The sequence below is a fragment of the Neolamprologus multifasciatus genome, chromosome 18 (genome assembly GCF_963576455.1).
Source record: "Neolamprologus multifasciatus chromosome 18, fNeoMul1.2, whole genome shotgun sequence".
Taxonomy (NCBI): domain Eukaryota; kingdom Metazoa; phylum Chordata; class Actinopteri; order Cichliformes; family Cichlidae; genus Neolamprologus; species Neolamprologus multifasciatus.
Window position 1 is genome coordinate 21,514,645 of NC_140456.1, and position 15,086 is coordinate 21,529,730.

Sequence of the window (15,086 nt, forward strand, 5' to 3'; positions counted from 1 at the left end):
CAGCTTATGTCAATAACTTTTCAAAAGGCGGAATGAATGAATATGACAAACTCGCTGACTGTTTTTATTTTGCCCAATCGGTTATTCCCATTAGCTCTCTGTACATTGTGTTAATAACTGGTTTGCAATTGAAAAGGAGCTGAAATTAGGCAATAAACATTATATCTAAATACTGAAAATATAAATCACCTTGAACCTAAACTACAGCCTTCTATCTCAAAACGCGTTGCTGCATAGTATTTGTGACTTACCAGTGCTGATTGTTCCTGTTAACAAAACAGAATGGTCTCTGTATGTATGGTACACATTATGATTACATTTACTTATTAGAAATAAACATCCTCACTGACATTAATCCAGTTACATTACTTAAAGACACAGTAGGCTTTTTGACTAAGAGGAATAATTGTTTATTTTGATGATTGTGATTTATTGGTAAGGTACACTGCTAAACAAAAACAAACCTACAGTTGATTGGATGAATGAGAATTATGCAAAATTGGAACATAAGGTGCTTGAAGCCAGTCGTTTAAGAAATACTTGGCAGCAGGTTGGTTGAGCAATCTGACTCTTGTCACACCTATGAAACATAGACAGACCCAGACAGCTGTGACCTTATTGGCCAGTAGCTTCTCAGAGGTTGCTGATTGGTTCAAACCAACGTTGTTTGGTTACAGATGCTTAAATTAAACTAGCTTAAAGTTGTAATAATGCAGGTAAATAATACTTAGTTTTTTTATTTGTATTAAATCACAAGGTAATGGGGTCCATTTCTTGAGTTATATCACAAGAAATGGAGTGCAGCAAAAATAAGTGGTGTAAATAAAGTTCAGGGTCATATGTACCCATATGGAAAAGATATATATATATAAATCTTATAAAGTTTGTATCTGTCTTGTGTGAAACTTGTATGAAAAGCATACAAGAGTGAAAACAGATATAAGATCCCTTGAAAAATTGTATAATAAAACTTGTATGTTTTGGATACTTACTAAAACAACATATGAAAGTAATGAGAAAGTGGCCACTTTCATGAGTAAATCATATAAGTTTTTACTATTTCTTTTCCATGTGGGTAAACATGGGCACCTATGGGTGTATGACACAACTAAACTTCTGCTTTAGCAGATGCATCCCGTGATTCTCACTGTGTGTTTTGATGCTGATTTCAAATGTGTGAAGAAAGTAACGCATTTTAAGTATTATATAGCTTTTGTAGAGGTATTAAGATGGCGTTTGTTCACAAGTCCTAGTAGCTGTAGCATATTTTTTCCTGCTGTTGTTTGGGGAAACACCTAACACCTAACATTCTCTCCTGTTGTTGTCCGATCATCATCCACCATCAAGTCTCCTAGCAAATGGTACTGGAGATTAGTACCTGTAAGTCGACTCATACTGAGAAACACCTCTTCAACAAACCCGCCAACTTCCTCCTCTCCCAAAAATCCCACCGTCCCTTCACATTCACCTCTCGACTTGCCTTGTCAGTCACTGCATGCGGCCCTGACCCTCGTCATGGTTTGGTCAGACACCCCCGACCCTTCAAACCCAACCATCGTTTTCACATCTTAGACAAAAATCATAGTGACCATTTATGACCTGTCATTAGGGAGCTACACCTATACTACTGGGCTATGCATAGCTCTTATGAGCACATAAACATGAGATCTTCTACTGAGTAATTTTATTGAACATAATCACTCTGTTGTATGTGATAATTATTTTGTCTTCATGGGCAAACTAAGAATACCGATGCCCTGAATACGTATAATAATATGTAGTAAAGTTGTTGCTGTGGTTTTGATAGTCCCAGAGGGACATGGAGAAAACTTGCAGGGAGGAAGGATGCACTCACACACATTATTATTTAACTCTAAATCACACACATTGTCTGCTGCAGCACCAGAGCTTCAGACTGCCTCAGTGCCACTGAGTTCTCAGTAGATGTTGAAATGGTGCAAACCGTTCATTTGCTAGCATGCATGCAGGGAACTAACCACGCCTCACAACCAGTCGCAGAGAGCAGGGTTGTGAGGGTTATGAATATGCGTCCTTCTTACCATTTATAACATGATAAATCTTATTGAGGTGTGGCTTAACTGAATGTTTGTTTGCATGAAGATGTTAATCTGTATTATTTCAGGTGTGTGTGTGTGTTTGAAGATCCTCAAATTAACACTTCTACCTTGCCCATGTGTGTGACTGACTGGAGCATGGAGATGTGGTTGCATCGATAATCAGAGAGCCGGCTGTACACACCCATCGCGATGACACATGTAGCTGATGTCTCTGTGCCGTTGCCATGGTTTCAGGCTCGCTACAGGAAGGAGCATGCCCAGAGGAGCGCGCCGTCGCTCCCCCTGGTGGAAAACCTGCTGAAGGACAACACAGATGGCTGCGCCCTGACTGCGCTGCTGCACTTCTACTGCCCGCAGGCCATCAGACTGGAAGGTCTGTAACCATCCCCCTCTTCTGTTAACTATCCACACTTTAGTGTGTTACCTTTATTACACACAAGACTGCAAGACTAAACTCAGTTCAAACACACATATTAAAGGACAGAATAGCACACATCAAACTAACCACAGTGACTTTTAGTCAGAGCACAAAAAAGTCACTGTTCTCACTGCCAGTCTCTTACAATAGCTTAACAAAGAGTGTATTAATAATACTTGCATTGTGCATAAGCGAGTGTTATAAATGCAAAACCTAATCCTTATATTTCACCATCTGCATTTGTTGATAGTGGTGTAAATAGAGGGATAGAGGAAGAAAAAGGGTACTAGGATTCATGGAGAACAAAGCCGTGTTTCCTCTGAGCTTGCCCAGACTGTCGTTTTTGAAAATGCCCCGGGTTGGAATGTGATTGGTCACGAGGGCTGTGTGAGGGAGAGGTGGAGCCGGCTGCTATTTCAAAGACAAACAACTCTGGTGTTCGACTGTAGTTTGCAGGAAGATCTCAGGCATGTGAACCAGATGTGAAAACAAGCTGTGCTTCGGTAAGGTTTCTTGTTGGCAGCTTGATTTACTCTACTGTCTTCACTTTTTTTTTTTTTTTTTAAGTAAAGTGCAGAATGACATCACAGCAGAGAAACCAGCTGCTGTAGTCTTCCTCCTACACATACACGGGCCGTCCTTATAGTAACGTCAGGGGATAAAAATCCTGATGATTCATCTAGAAGCACTCGAAGAGGGTTTGAACATTTTCGTCACATAATATTTCAAGGAGCTTAAGTGATTCAAATGAGAGGCTTCTTATGACAAATGCAGGACAATTAAGAGTAATTTCCTCCTCCTCTAGTCTTTTTTTAAACATAAACTCTTATCGTGTCCTCGGCTTCCTGTGTGGCGTGTTACCCTTTCCTTGTGTCTCTGTGTTTGACCCCTCCCCTTTGCTGAACAGATATCTGCCTCAAGGAGACCATGTCCCTGGCTGACAGTCTGTACAACCTACAACTGGTGCAGGAGTTTTGCAGGAACAACCTCAACCACTGCTGCCACTTCACCCTGGAGGACCTGCTCTACGCCCATGCTTCTATAAAGGTTGGTCTAACTGTATGTAGGCAGTTCTGCTTTCACGGTGAAAGGAGATGGAGAAATGATGAGACGTTTTTGGAGGGGGAAGAGCAAGAGAGGGAAATTACGCATGGGCAAAAATGAGTCACTCAAGGAAAAGTTTGAATGTGAGTAGGCTTGGCTTTTACAGGGATTGCTATTGTGTGTATGTTTCTGTGTGTGTGTCTATGTATGTATATGTTAGAGAGAGACAGATTACAACAGACCGTGTGTGCTGGTGCTTTCAGAGTGCAGTGTCTGTACTTTTGAGAGACTCCCTTCACTCCATCCCACTCCCTTCTCCAACAGAGTACAGATTCACATCTCTGCCCGCCTCTCTTGTTCTTCTCTCTTCATGTCTTTCTTGTTCTTGTGAAAAAACAAACAAAAAAAGACTTTTATAGACACGGAGCTCCTCCTTTCATGCTCATTTGGTTATGGTTAGGAGACCTACTTTAAGAGCATCCCTGTGCCATCCAAACACCAGTGCAGCAGTGGCAGTGTGGGTAAATAGTATGCGGAGAGTGTGGGAAGGAACATTAAGATTCAAGCCATGATCTGAGCACGCTGGGACTTTCCATTCCTCAAAAAAAATAAAACAGCAGAAAGTTTTCGTATTTGCACACTGTTTTCCTTCATTTCTCATCCACTACATACATTTTAGTGTGTGTGTGCATGTTGACTTTTTAGTGGTACAGTACTACAACAGTGGGGTGGATCACGAAGGCCAGCTAAAGGCTCTGGCACACTGCCCGTCCACCACAGACTCACTGCGCACAGAATCTTAACAAGTGTTTGTCTGCATGTGTCTGTTCATTTTCAGTACATTACTTTAAGTAAACACAGAGGAGTAGAGATCACAGCTTTCAGCACTCTTTCTTTCCTTGTTAGAGGAGAAATGAAAGCAGCCCTCAGTACAGCAGGTAGTTCTGCAGATTTTTACCCATGATGCCCTTCTTGACACAACCTCGGAGGGATTTGGGTCTCCTCTCGGGATCAATCTCAGGATCTTTTGCTTGTTAGGTGAACGTGTAAACCATTACACTAAAGATTCACCTTGTTAGAGAAGAAATAAACTGACAAATTAGTTTTCCACGGATCATCGTCTTTGCAGACCTCCTGAGCCTATCTGGTTATTACACAAACACATTCACGACTCGTGCTGCTTTCTGCATCCCTCCGTGCACATGTTAAATTAAACTCCAGATGGTGTTTTTTGGCAGTTTTCAAAAGGTGTATGGATTTGATATTAAGTAAATCAGACAGTCAAACATTTGGAAGTACATGCACACAAACCCCAGCGTGAGACAGACTGCTGACTTGCTGTGACCTCGTTAATCCATCCAGATGTTATCTGTTATGATTGGTAGCACCTTTACAGAGACACGGAGGGAGAAGTCAAGTGTTGTGCTCATTGTCATTTACTAATAACTCCAAATTAACCATTAAGCTGGTGTGGTCTTGCAGAGTAACTACCTGGTGTTTATGGCTGAGCTTTTCTGGTGGTTTGAAGTGGTTAAACCGTCATTTGTACTGCCCAGAATCTTCGACCCGAACGGTATAGTACAGCTTTACAACAATATTAGCACGCTGTTGGTAAATTATTGAAAGGCTGAATATTGACTGTATGTTTTTGTATGCAGCCTGTGAGCCTTTATCCTGTAGAAACATGGCTCCTGTGTCCAGTCCAGTCAAACAGAGCTATGCAGACAGACCTTTGAGCCCAGAGAAAATTCCTTCTGAAGGTAACGATCGATCATCTGCTGTGATACAGATGTTTTAGAGCATTTCTGATGATTCGTTATTCAGTAGTGTGGAAATAAGTGTGAAAGAGAGGCAAGAACTTCAAAAACAAAAAATCAAAGAGCTTTATTTGACTCAGACAATAAAATAATGTACTCTGAAAGTCACTGAGGGGTGTTAATACTAACCAGTGCATGGCTTTGTTTTGAATCAAGATGCCCTCTAGTGGCTGATTTGCAGCAGTAGAAACAATCTAAACATAGCATTGTAAAAGTAAACACTTACTGCGCACACAGTGTGTGTAAATATTTTCATACAGCCAATAAGTCTCTTAAACAAATATACTCTGCGTCTCTGACAGGTGTAATGAAGAGATCTACCTCCATGTCTTATGTTGATGGCTGTGTCGGGACTTGGCCCAAAGAAAAACAGTAAGTGCTTGAAATCCAACAGCCCTGCTAAACTGTGCCTTCTTTGGCCTAAGTGGACATTTTTTTCCCTTATTAAACTAACAATTCTTCTTCTTTCCTCATCTTTAGGTCCTCCTCTCGAGGAATCTCCTTTGAAATTCCTCTGGATGGAGACCCAACCTTCCCGCTTGATGAGGCTCCATCCCTGCGCGGCATGACGCGCTCGGCCAGCAGCGACGGCCTTGGGTTCAAAGTTCACTACGTGTCCCGAGGAGGCATGAAACGCCAGCTCTCCATGATGCCTGTCAGTGTAAACGGCCAGAGCAGACACATACCAGAGGAGGATGACGACTTCACCTCACACAAGCCTCTGGGACGGAACAACACATTCACAGTCAAGAGCCAAAGCAGGTACAGTATAGCGGGCTTGTTTTGATCCATAAGTAATGGCTCCTGCCAGCTTGAAATGATGTTAGGGATGCAAAAAAAATATGTTTTTTAATTAGTTTTACACATGTAGGTGGTGATTAAATGTAATAAATGCTCTTTCTAGAAAACAATTTATTTGTAGCATGTTGACATGGTGACACCAGATGGATTGATGGATGGTAGCTGGATAGATGATGGTTGAAAGTTGAGATATAAAGGGTATCCAACACTTTCTTTCAGATTCTCACTGAGCAGGAAGTTAAAAGATTCCTCTAACCTGCACTGTGACTGTAATCGGTTAATTTACGTGTCTCTGTTCTCAGGTATTCTAACGGGATCCTGCCAGACAGAAACAGCCCCAGCCATGCTGGCCACATCAGCCCATCAACTCCCCCGAGTATTGAGGAGGCCTTGAAGATTATCCATGACACTGAAAGACCGCACGCTAGCTTGGGGATGGGGGACGGAGATAATGCCTTCTTTCTCCATGGTGCAGAACCTTCAGACCTTCCAGGAGCCCAAGGTAGAGGAGATGACCTGAGTCCAGCAAAGGCGCGACTCAATGACCACGATCCTAACTCTGTATCCACTGATGAAGTCGACACAGGGATCCATGTGAAGACCGAAGACATCCAGAGCTTGGATGAGGACTCGTCCTCGCTTAGAGACTATTCAGATATGGACCCAGACTGTGAGGCCATGACCCGGTCGTGTCCTCTGCCGGACAAGCTAGAAGGGGAAAGAAGCAGGGAAGGAGGACGCAAAGGGGTCGGTGGCGCTAACCCTGAGAGTGAACGGGGAGATGGAGTTGACAGAAACAGCTCCTGTCCCAGTTCAGCGCCCACGCTGCCCAGATCACACACAGTCAGCCCTGTCTCATCTTCCGTTGGTTCCGGAGGTGGCTTGGTGCGGATGACGAGCTTCGCGGAGCAGAAGATCAGGAAGCTGGAGGGAAGGAGCAGTGGAGGGACCACGCCAGAGAGTTCAGACCTCAATGTGCCCTATACGCACTCACCCAAAAACATTTCATCTCAGGTTTGTGATTCATTCTGAGCCACTCGCACAAATCTTTCTGGATTACACCTCAGGCTGAAATAGCAATGAATCAGTGTCGCTGATGTTTACATTTGGTTCCAGATCTCTACACCTCCTCTACCAATCACATCACCCTCTCCAGTATCTCCTTCACCCAGAGATCCCTCGCACCTCATCGCCTCAGAGATGATTCAGCTGAGGATGAAGCTGGAAGAGAAACGCAGAGCGATCGAAGCACAAAAGAAAAAGGTAAACAGACTTAAAGAGTTTCATAGCAACTTAGCATCACATATAAGTGTGTAAACATCACATGTCTCCCTCTTTAGGTGGAAGCTGCTTTCACGCGACATCGACAGAGAATGGGCAGAACGGCCTTCCTGAACGTAGTGAGGCGGAAGGGAGTGACAGCACCCCCCAGCTCCAGCTCAGGAGGAGCAGAAACACCTCCGCCAGAGCCGCTCACTTCATCCAAGGACATCAGGCAGGGCAACATGGAGCGGGCCGAGAGGTGCAAGCCAGACGGGGCAGCTCCTAAATCTCCATGTGAAGATGGTGGTGGTACGAAATCACAGCACAAGATGTTTGTTTGTTCTTTTGTTTGTTTTTTTTCAACGAGTCTTTCAAATATTTTGATTAAATGTCTGTATTGTTCTCTAAGTTGCTAATGTTTCACTCTTCAGCCTGGATCTTAGGAAGCTGTCTGAATAGATTTATTTAGGTACATAATTCATGTCATTGCTCATGTTTGCGGTGTGACGCAGGTGTGACGCCAGGAGAAACGGATATTGCAGAATACACACGCTCGATTGAGAGGCTTAACACGTCGCTGAGCTTCCTGCAGACAGAGATGCAGCGTTTGGCCCAGCAGCAGGAGAAGATCATGGCCATGAGACAGCAGCAGCAGCAAGCCTGGGTCATCCCACCTCCTGCACCGTCTCCACACAGGTACCACCTAATTCAAACCACTTATTTGAATTGGTCACTTACCATCACCTTGCTACCATGTCACATGTATGTTGTGGGTATTTGCTCCACTCAGGCAGCTCCGTGAGTTGCGTAGCAGCAGTGTAACAGGCCGGGGATCAGGGAGAGGCTCGGTGGGTTCCTTATCGCCGATCCTGTCCTCCTCTGGTTCTCCACACGCACCCAATCGTTCCCCTGCCGGCATCAAACGACGACCGGCCTCCTTCCACGCCAGAACCCCTCGGACGCCGCGTCCAAATGATTTGAAGGTCACGCCCTTTAGCCGAATGCTCAACACACCCACTTCCGTGGACAGCCTGCCCAGACTGAGGCGTTTCACCCCCAGCCAAACGCAGATCAGTTCTTTTGCTTACTTGGGCCACGATGAGGGTTCTGGGGAAAGCAAGCACGCACACACCAAGGACAACAAAGAAAACACTAAAAACGAAAAGCAAGCCGTGGCAAAGGCGAGTGCTGACACTCCTCCTACTAAAGAAGCAGCCAAAGAAAAGGACGATGAGCGACGGGAGAAGAAGACGGAGTTGAAGGGAGAATCCAAACAATCGAAAACATCACAGGTGCTCTCTCAGCCAGTGTCGGAGATCCAAGGGACGACAGACAGCCGGGTCAGAGGAGACCCAGAGGATCGGAAAGACCTGGTGGAGGTGCCTCAGTCGAACCTGAAGCCTCCAGAGAGCCAAGGGCAGGAGATGGCAGGAGAGGGAGAAACAGGAGAAGACCAAAAGATGTGCTGTGGCTTCTTCTTCACGGTGAGTTTAAATTTTTTTAGCTCAAAACAAACTTCCAGTTTTTTTATTTTTTAGCTTTTACAAAAAAAATGATGGTGATTCAAACATGGCCTAACATTTCTAACATTAGCATAAGCGCTAGTCGAGATGTTTAGGTAGTACCTGCCATGAAACGGGGCTGTTCAGTATTCACCCCACATTTTTTACTCTCTTCCCTCAACTGTAATGGTAATTGGTGCACGGCTCACCAACTTCTCATTAATAACACAGACTGCATGCCCTGATGGTGAAGGAAGAGTTTCACACTGTGTGAGTCTGGAACAGCATGTGCGGTGATGAGCCTGTTGAGCCATGAGCTGATCAGAGACAATGCACCACGGGCGAATGAGGGCCGAGAATAATGGGCCAGAACACAAACTTGCGTTAGTCCAGTACACTCTGATAATGTACCAACATCAGAGCTGCCATCGTTACAAAGAGTCAGTTTTCTTACCTTTTGATCCTGAGTTTCACACTTGATTTGCACAAATCACAATTTCTTCAGTCAGCTTTCATTTCTTGTGCTTATAATCGGAGGTCTGTTATACATCTGTGTGTTTCTGTCCATGAAACACCAGGATGATGTGAAAGGGGAAGAGGACATGGCGGCCAAGAAAGCAGCATTGCTGGAGAAGAGGCTGCGGAGAGAGAAGGAAGCTCAGGAGAGGAAACAACAGCAGGAGCTGGACCAGGAGCAGAAGAGGGAGGCTGCACGGTCCGTCTGTCTTTCTCACTTTCTGCCTGTGTTCGCCGTCCAACTACAGTTTGCATTTACCTACTTGTCTCTTGGTTTCCTTCTTTAGGTTGAAAGCGGAGGAGGAACAGCAGAAGAAGGATGACGAGAGGGCGAGGAGGGAATACATCAAGAATGAGTATCTGAGGAGGAAGCAGCTCAAACTGATGGAGGACATGGACGAGGTCATCAAGCCTCGATCTGGAAGTCTCAAGAAAAAGCCGCGGCCCAAGTCCATCCACAGAGACGTCATGGAGTCGTCGACTCCTCCCGCGAGAGCAACAGGTGAGCAACGCGCCAAACCCAGCGAGCAAACGCACCCGAACTTTGTGACGCGTGGTAAAACCGCACCTGTCTGCTGTCGTTCCGCAGGTGTGCGTCCTCGAGGCTTCTCGGTGTCCAGCGTTTCTCTGGCATCTCTCAATCTGGCCGACAATGACAGAGACGCAGATAACAGGAAGAATAACAGGTAAGGCGCAGCCTGTCTGCCTGACGATCACATTTTAGACCCAAAAAGATCCAGGAGAAGGAATGCAAACATCTGTCAACACCTGTCCATGTCAATGAACCCAGCCCAGGAATAAAGAATAAAACTCTTAATTTCAAAATCAGTTTATTACTTGGTTTGTGGGTTCGTGTCCTCCCAATTGTGACCTTCCAGCTGTGATTTTAATTTGAGGAAATGTTTCTTTTTTTCTTTTTCCCTGTGAGGATCTTCAGTCTGCATCTTGATTCTCTCTTGTCCCTCTCTCCTTTTCTCCCTCTGTTTTGCATGCTTCCCTCAGAGGCCACAAACTAGCCTCTGCCAATATCCCGTTTTATTTAAGCTCTCCCAAAGAAAGAAAGGGAAGGTTAGTAACGCTGCGACGAGGAGCACCTCAGCAGAGCGAGTGCATTAAACCGAAGTAGATGTGATTCTGTGTTGATTTACTGTATAGACCTCATTTCATTGGCAAACGCATAAAAGCAGATGGATGTGTCGACACTGAATAGCTGCTTCTGCAATAAGTTTCCCGAGACTCGCGTGGCTGAGCTGTTTCCACCTTTCTTTTTTTTTTCTTTTCCCATCTTCCCGTCCTTTGCAGTGCTGCTCTCGGGCTGTTGTTTGCTCTCTCCTCTCTGCTGGCTGCTCTCTGCTTCACCAGTGTATTTGCTCGTTCCTTCATAAGTACTTGAGCTCATCCCTCGCAGCACCTATAAAGACAGCACCGAGACTTTGCTTTTGCTTGGATGAACGTGCCGTTTCTGCCCCTCGCTGCTCCGTTTCATCTGACTATGACAGTACGATGATGTAATGCGGGACAACAGGCAGGGCTTGGAGATTTGTGTCACGGTGTCTGACCTTATTTTGCCACATCTGTGTGTGTGCATGTCTGTGTGTGTGTGTATTTTGTTGGCGTACGTGTCGGTAACGTGTCCACGCTCGTCTGTCGTCTTCGTGGTGGTTATGTTTGCGTGTGTCATTTGTTGGTTTGTGTTGCGATCACCTCCAGGCCGGACTCCGCGGAAGGCTTTTCTTCTTGTCCTTCGGCCGGCAGCCGTAATGGAGAGAAGGACTGGGAAAATGAGTCCACCACCTCCTCCACCCCCTCCAACACTGAGTACACAGGTAGACACAGGAGTTTAGATAGTTTGTTTACATTTGCATAGCTGCTGAACAATGAAGGATTTTTTTTTGTCAGCAGTCTCACGCTTGTGCGTTGTTCCCACAGGACCTAAACTTTATAAGGAGCCCAGTGCCAAGTCCAACAAGCACATCATCCAGAACGCCCTGGCTCACTGCTGCCTGGCTGGCAAAGTCAATGAAGGGCAGAAAAACAAGATACTTGATGTATGTTTTGTATCTGTGTGTATAAATATATTTTACTGACTAAAAAGAGCGTAACAAACCGTAATGAGATTTTTTTTTTGTTTTTCTTTTAATTTGCCACCACAGGAAATGGAGAAATCTGAAGCCAACAACTTCCTGGTGTTGTTTCGCGATGCCGGCTGCCAGTTCCGGTCCGTTTACACCTACTGCCCTGAAACCGAGGAGATCACCAAACTGGCCGGCATCGGCCCGAAAAATATTACAACAAAGATGATTGAAGCTCTGTACAAGTACAACTCCGATAGGAAGCAGTTCAGCCAGATCCCTGCCAAAACTATGTCCGCCAGCGTGGATGCCATTACCATCGCCAGCCATCTGTGGCAGACCAAGAAGCAGGGCACGCCCAAAAAACACCCCAAGTAGTGCCCAGATTGGGTTGGGCTCCGTCGGAGCAAAAACACAGGACTTTGCGGATTTTGCTCTTTTATTGACATTCCCACTTTTAGAAATCACAACTGGAATGTAAGAACACGGGTGGGCCTCAGATTTACTGTCACAAAATCAGAGCTGGCTGTAACCATTTGGACAGCTTCAAACGAGCCCCAAGTGTGTACTCGTCAGCACGTGCATCAATGTTCTCATGTGCCAAAAAAAAGAGAGAGAAGGAATAAAATATTAAGAGGCGAACCAATGCCTTATCTAGTTGAACCACTGAAGCACTGAATGTCACGCCTCTGAAAGAGGCCGTTTGGTTTCTCTGAGTTGATCATGTGTGGCCTTATGCTTGTTTTGTGTCATACGAACACACCGTGAGTGTTAACGTCATTTTGTCACCGCCTGTTGCGGCACAGATGAGGGATCAGCTTACCCCCCCCCCCCCCCCCTCCGCCTCCCCATCTTTGATCAGAGGCATGTATTTTTTTGTTTGTTTGTTTTTTGTACACGTGACTGAAAAACTTCTAGATGGTTAAATTTAGTGTCTGTGTGTGTTCGAATGAGCGTGTGTGTGTGTGTATAGTGAAGTGCCATGAAGAGTGAGGGTTCAAAATACCTCAGCTGGTGACTGCACTTACTTTCCGAATAAAATGATGAGATTATCGAGCATGTGCAGTACCATCAAACTGTTCTGGAAAGCACCTGCAATAGGCTCTTAATTTATTTCAGTGCGATTTCGATGCTTTGAAGATGATTTTTAAAAAAAGGCGTCTTAGATTTTATTCAGAGAAACATAATATGCTGTACCTGTATAAGTTAAATTAGTTTGTATATAATGGCAGTTCCATTAAAGATGAACGAGTCAGCTTGTGATAGCTTTTTGAGTAGCTTTTATAATTTATCACGTGCGTGTCGGTATGTTGTCGTCCGGGGGCCTTTTGTTGTGCTACAGATGCAAAAAGTGTGACCGCTCAGCAGCGTCGCTGACGAGACTATCGTGAGTATTAGATTAGACAGACATCCCACACTGTGTCATCAGTCTGTGCAATTTAAGAGCGATTTCAAATGCTCGCCGTTGACCATGTTGCATTTGGATCTAACAAACACTACAAATGTCACTTTAATGTGGATAAACTGTTAAAGAGCGTGATCGCCCTCGAGGTCGTCCACAGTTGTAAATAGCACTTGAGGACCCCATCCACTGTTGTCGAGTCTAATCAAAGATGTTCCCTCTTCAGGACATGCTTATTACATTTCTTTTACGTTACTGTTACATTTTCTTTTTTAAAATCATACGTTGCTTCAGTATGTGTTTACACTGTACAGATATATTTTGGCATATAGAAGTATTTTTTGTAACAACATTTAACTGATGGAAGTGTGTACCAATGGAAGCAGTGCAGATGTTGAAGGAAGTGTGCTGAATGCAAAGTGTAGCTGAGAGTGCGTAAAGTCTCACACAGGCTTTAGTGTGGTATTGTATAAAACCCAGCAAGTATACAGAGAAAACCATAGTATTTTTTTTTCCAACTCTGAACTCATTTTCTTTTCAATTAACAAACTATGCTCAACTGTTCATGGATCTCTTTTTTTGTGTGTGTGGTTGTTATTGTTTTTTTCTATTCCTTTGAGCTTTATTAAATGCCAGCTATCAATAATACGTATGGTGTCTCATTACATGTCTGTGTCATAAAATGTGCTTTTTTAAATAAACTATCTGTGATTGTCTTTGTGACGACTTAAGTAAGGTAAGAGCTGTAAAAATGCTCTTGTCCACAGTGTGATAATGATGAAAGTGCTGTGGGTTCATATGTGTGTGAAGGAAGACTAGGAAGTATGTTTGGCAGTATAGCGCAGTTTGGGGTCATTTGAAAAAGAATGCACTGCTTTGAAAACAAAACAAAATCCATTGGCAGCCAATTGTTTTGCTCTAGTTTGTGAAAAGAATTCGGTAGTACTGGTGGACCCACTAACTCTGGTACTCTTGGGCAAATCCCAATTCAGCTTCATTGTTCTGAGCTTTGAGCACAGGTCTCACTAAAGGATGTTGAGCCCTCAAAGCTCATGTTTCTGACATTTTGCTCAGAAACATGCACGACTAGTCTGCATGAAGTACTCATTCTAGTACTGCTGCGCTGTTGATGCCCTTATATGGCCCTGTCCACTCTCCCTGTGTGTAATGGTCCACCTCATGGTTTCTCCTGCATCTTTGAGGAGCTGAATAAGCTGCATTTATTATCTTAGCCAGCAGTAGCATGGAAACTATCAAAAAGCAAAAGTAGAGAAAAATCCTTCAGGATAGAAAAAGAGAAAAGGAAATATCTGTGGCCAGCACCTGCAAATCTTTCTCTTTTGGGGGAATGTCTTGTTATAACATTCATTTGCACCAAAGCAGGTAAAATTCACAATTCACAGCAGATTCATAATGGTTTATGCTTCCTAACTGGATAGATCGATATCTCTGAAGTATATCTGTCATGATGCAGGGCCTTCCTGCAATATTTGGATGGACTTTGAATTTACAGCATGCAATAAAAGAAAAAAGAAGGCCGACCAATCTTGCAGGACAAACAGGCGAACATACATTAAAGGCACAATACAGAGAATTAATGGTAATTATATACAGTAAAACGTGGAATCAGTCTTCTTCTTCTTCTACCTTTATGTTTGTGAACTGAATCAGTGAGGCTTTTTAACAGATAGACCTCAGAAAGTAAAAGTCAACAATATCAGATGTACTTTACCTTCCACCAGTTCCCCTCAGGTGTGTGTCTCCACTTTTATTTATTCTTTATACAAATGAGAGTCAGAACCTCGATCAGGACTGACATATCATCACATTTGTAGACGACTCAGTGATCATCTCTCTGCTTCATGATGCAGATCGTGACCCAGTTGTAGATGAATCTCAAGCATGGTGTGGACAGTCCCTTCTAAACATTTAATGTGTTTAAAATAAAGGAAATAGTTACTGATTTTAGATAAGTTGGAGAAGAGGTTGGAGCATATAGTTAAATTGTGTAGCAAAGTGGCAGGTACTGTATGAAGCCAAATGATCCTGACCTCCTGTACAGAGGGACCCTTAAGGCAGAAAGGATTTGGGGTGATGGCACACATCCTTTGTTTCAGAGTATCAGCTGTTATCTTCAGGGAGGAGGCATTTTTCCCTGGGTGCAGAAAAAAAT

General features: G+C 44.1%; 1 protein-coding gene across 4 annotated transcripts in view; it reads left to right on the forward strand.

Moving 5' to 3' along the window:
- Positions 1-15,069, forward strand: part of camsap2b (calmodulin regulated spectrin-associated protein family, member 2b) — a 35,704-nt gene extending 20,635 nt beyond the window's left edge. The window contains exons 5-23 of one of the 4 annotated variants that reach the window (XM_085139369.1): positions 1,348-1,380; positions 2,313-2,451; positions 3,404-3,543; positions 5,023-5,113; positions 5,199-5,300; positions 5,660-5,729; positions 5,838-6,119; positions 6,461-7,172; positions 7,275-7,421; positions 7,499-7,730; positions 7,934-8,117; positions 8,212-8,905; positions 9,502-9,638; positions 9,727-9,941; positions 10,029-10,125; positions 10,442-10,507; positions 11,150-11,265; positions 11,369-11,487; positions 11,593-15,069. In XM_085139369.1, the coding sequence (XP_084995495.1) occupies positions 1,348-1,380; positions 2,313-2,451; positions 3,404-3,543; positions 5,023-5,113; positions 5,199-5,300; positions 5,660-5,729; positions 5,838-6,119; positions 6,461-7,172; positions 7,275-7,421; positions 7,499-7,730; positions 7,934-8,117; positions 8,212-8,905; positions 9,502-9,638; positions 9,727-9,941; positions 10,029-10,125; positions 10,442-10,507; positions 11,150-11,265; positions 11,369-11,487; positions 11,593-11,889 (3,873 nt within the window). In that variant the 3' untranslated portion in view covers positions 11,890-15,069. The remainder of the gene's footprint in view (positions 1-1,347; positions 1,381-2,312; positions 2,452-3,403; positions 3,544-5,022; positions 5,114-5,198; positions 5,301-5,659; positions 5,730-5,837; positions 6,120-6,460; positions 7,173-7,274; positions 7,422-7,498; positions 7,731-7,933; positions 8,118-8,211; positions 8,906-9,501; positions 9,639-9,726; positions 9,942-10,028; positions 10,126-10,441; positions 10,508-11,149; positions 11,266-11,368; positions 11,488-11,592) is intronic. The other 3 variants (XM_085139372.1, XM_085139371.1, XM_085139373.1) reach the window with 3 other exon arrangements.
- The last annotated feature ends 17 nt before the right edge of the window (positions 15,070-15,086 follow it).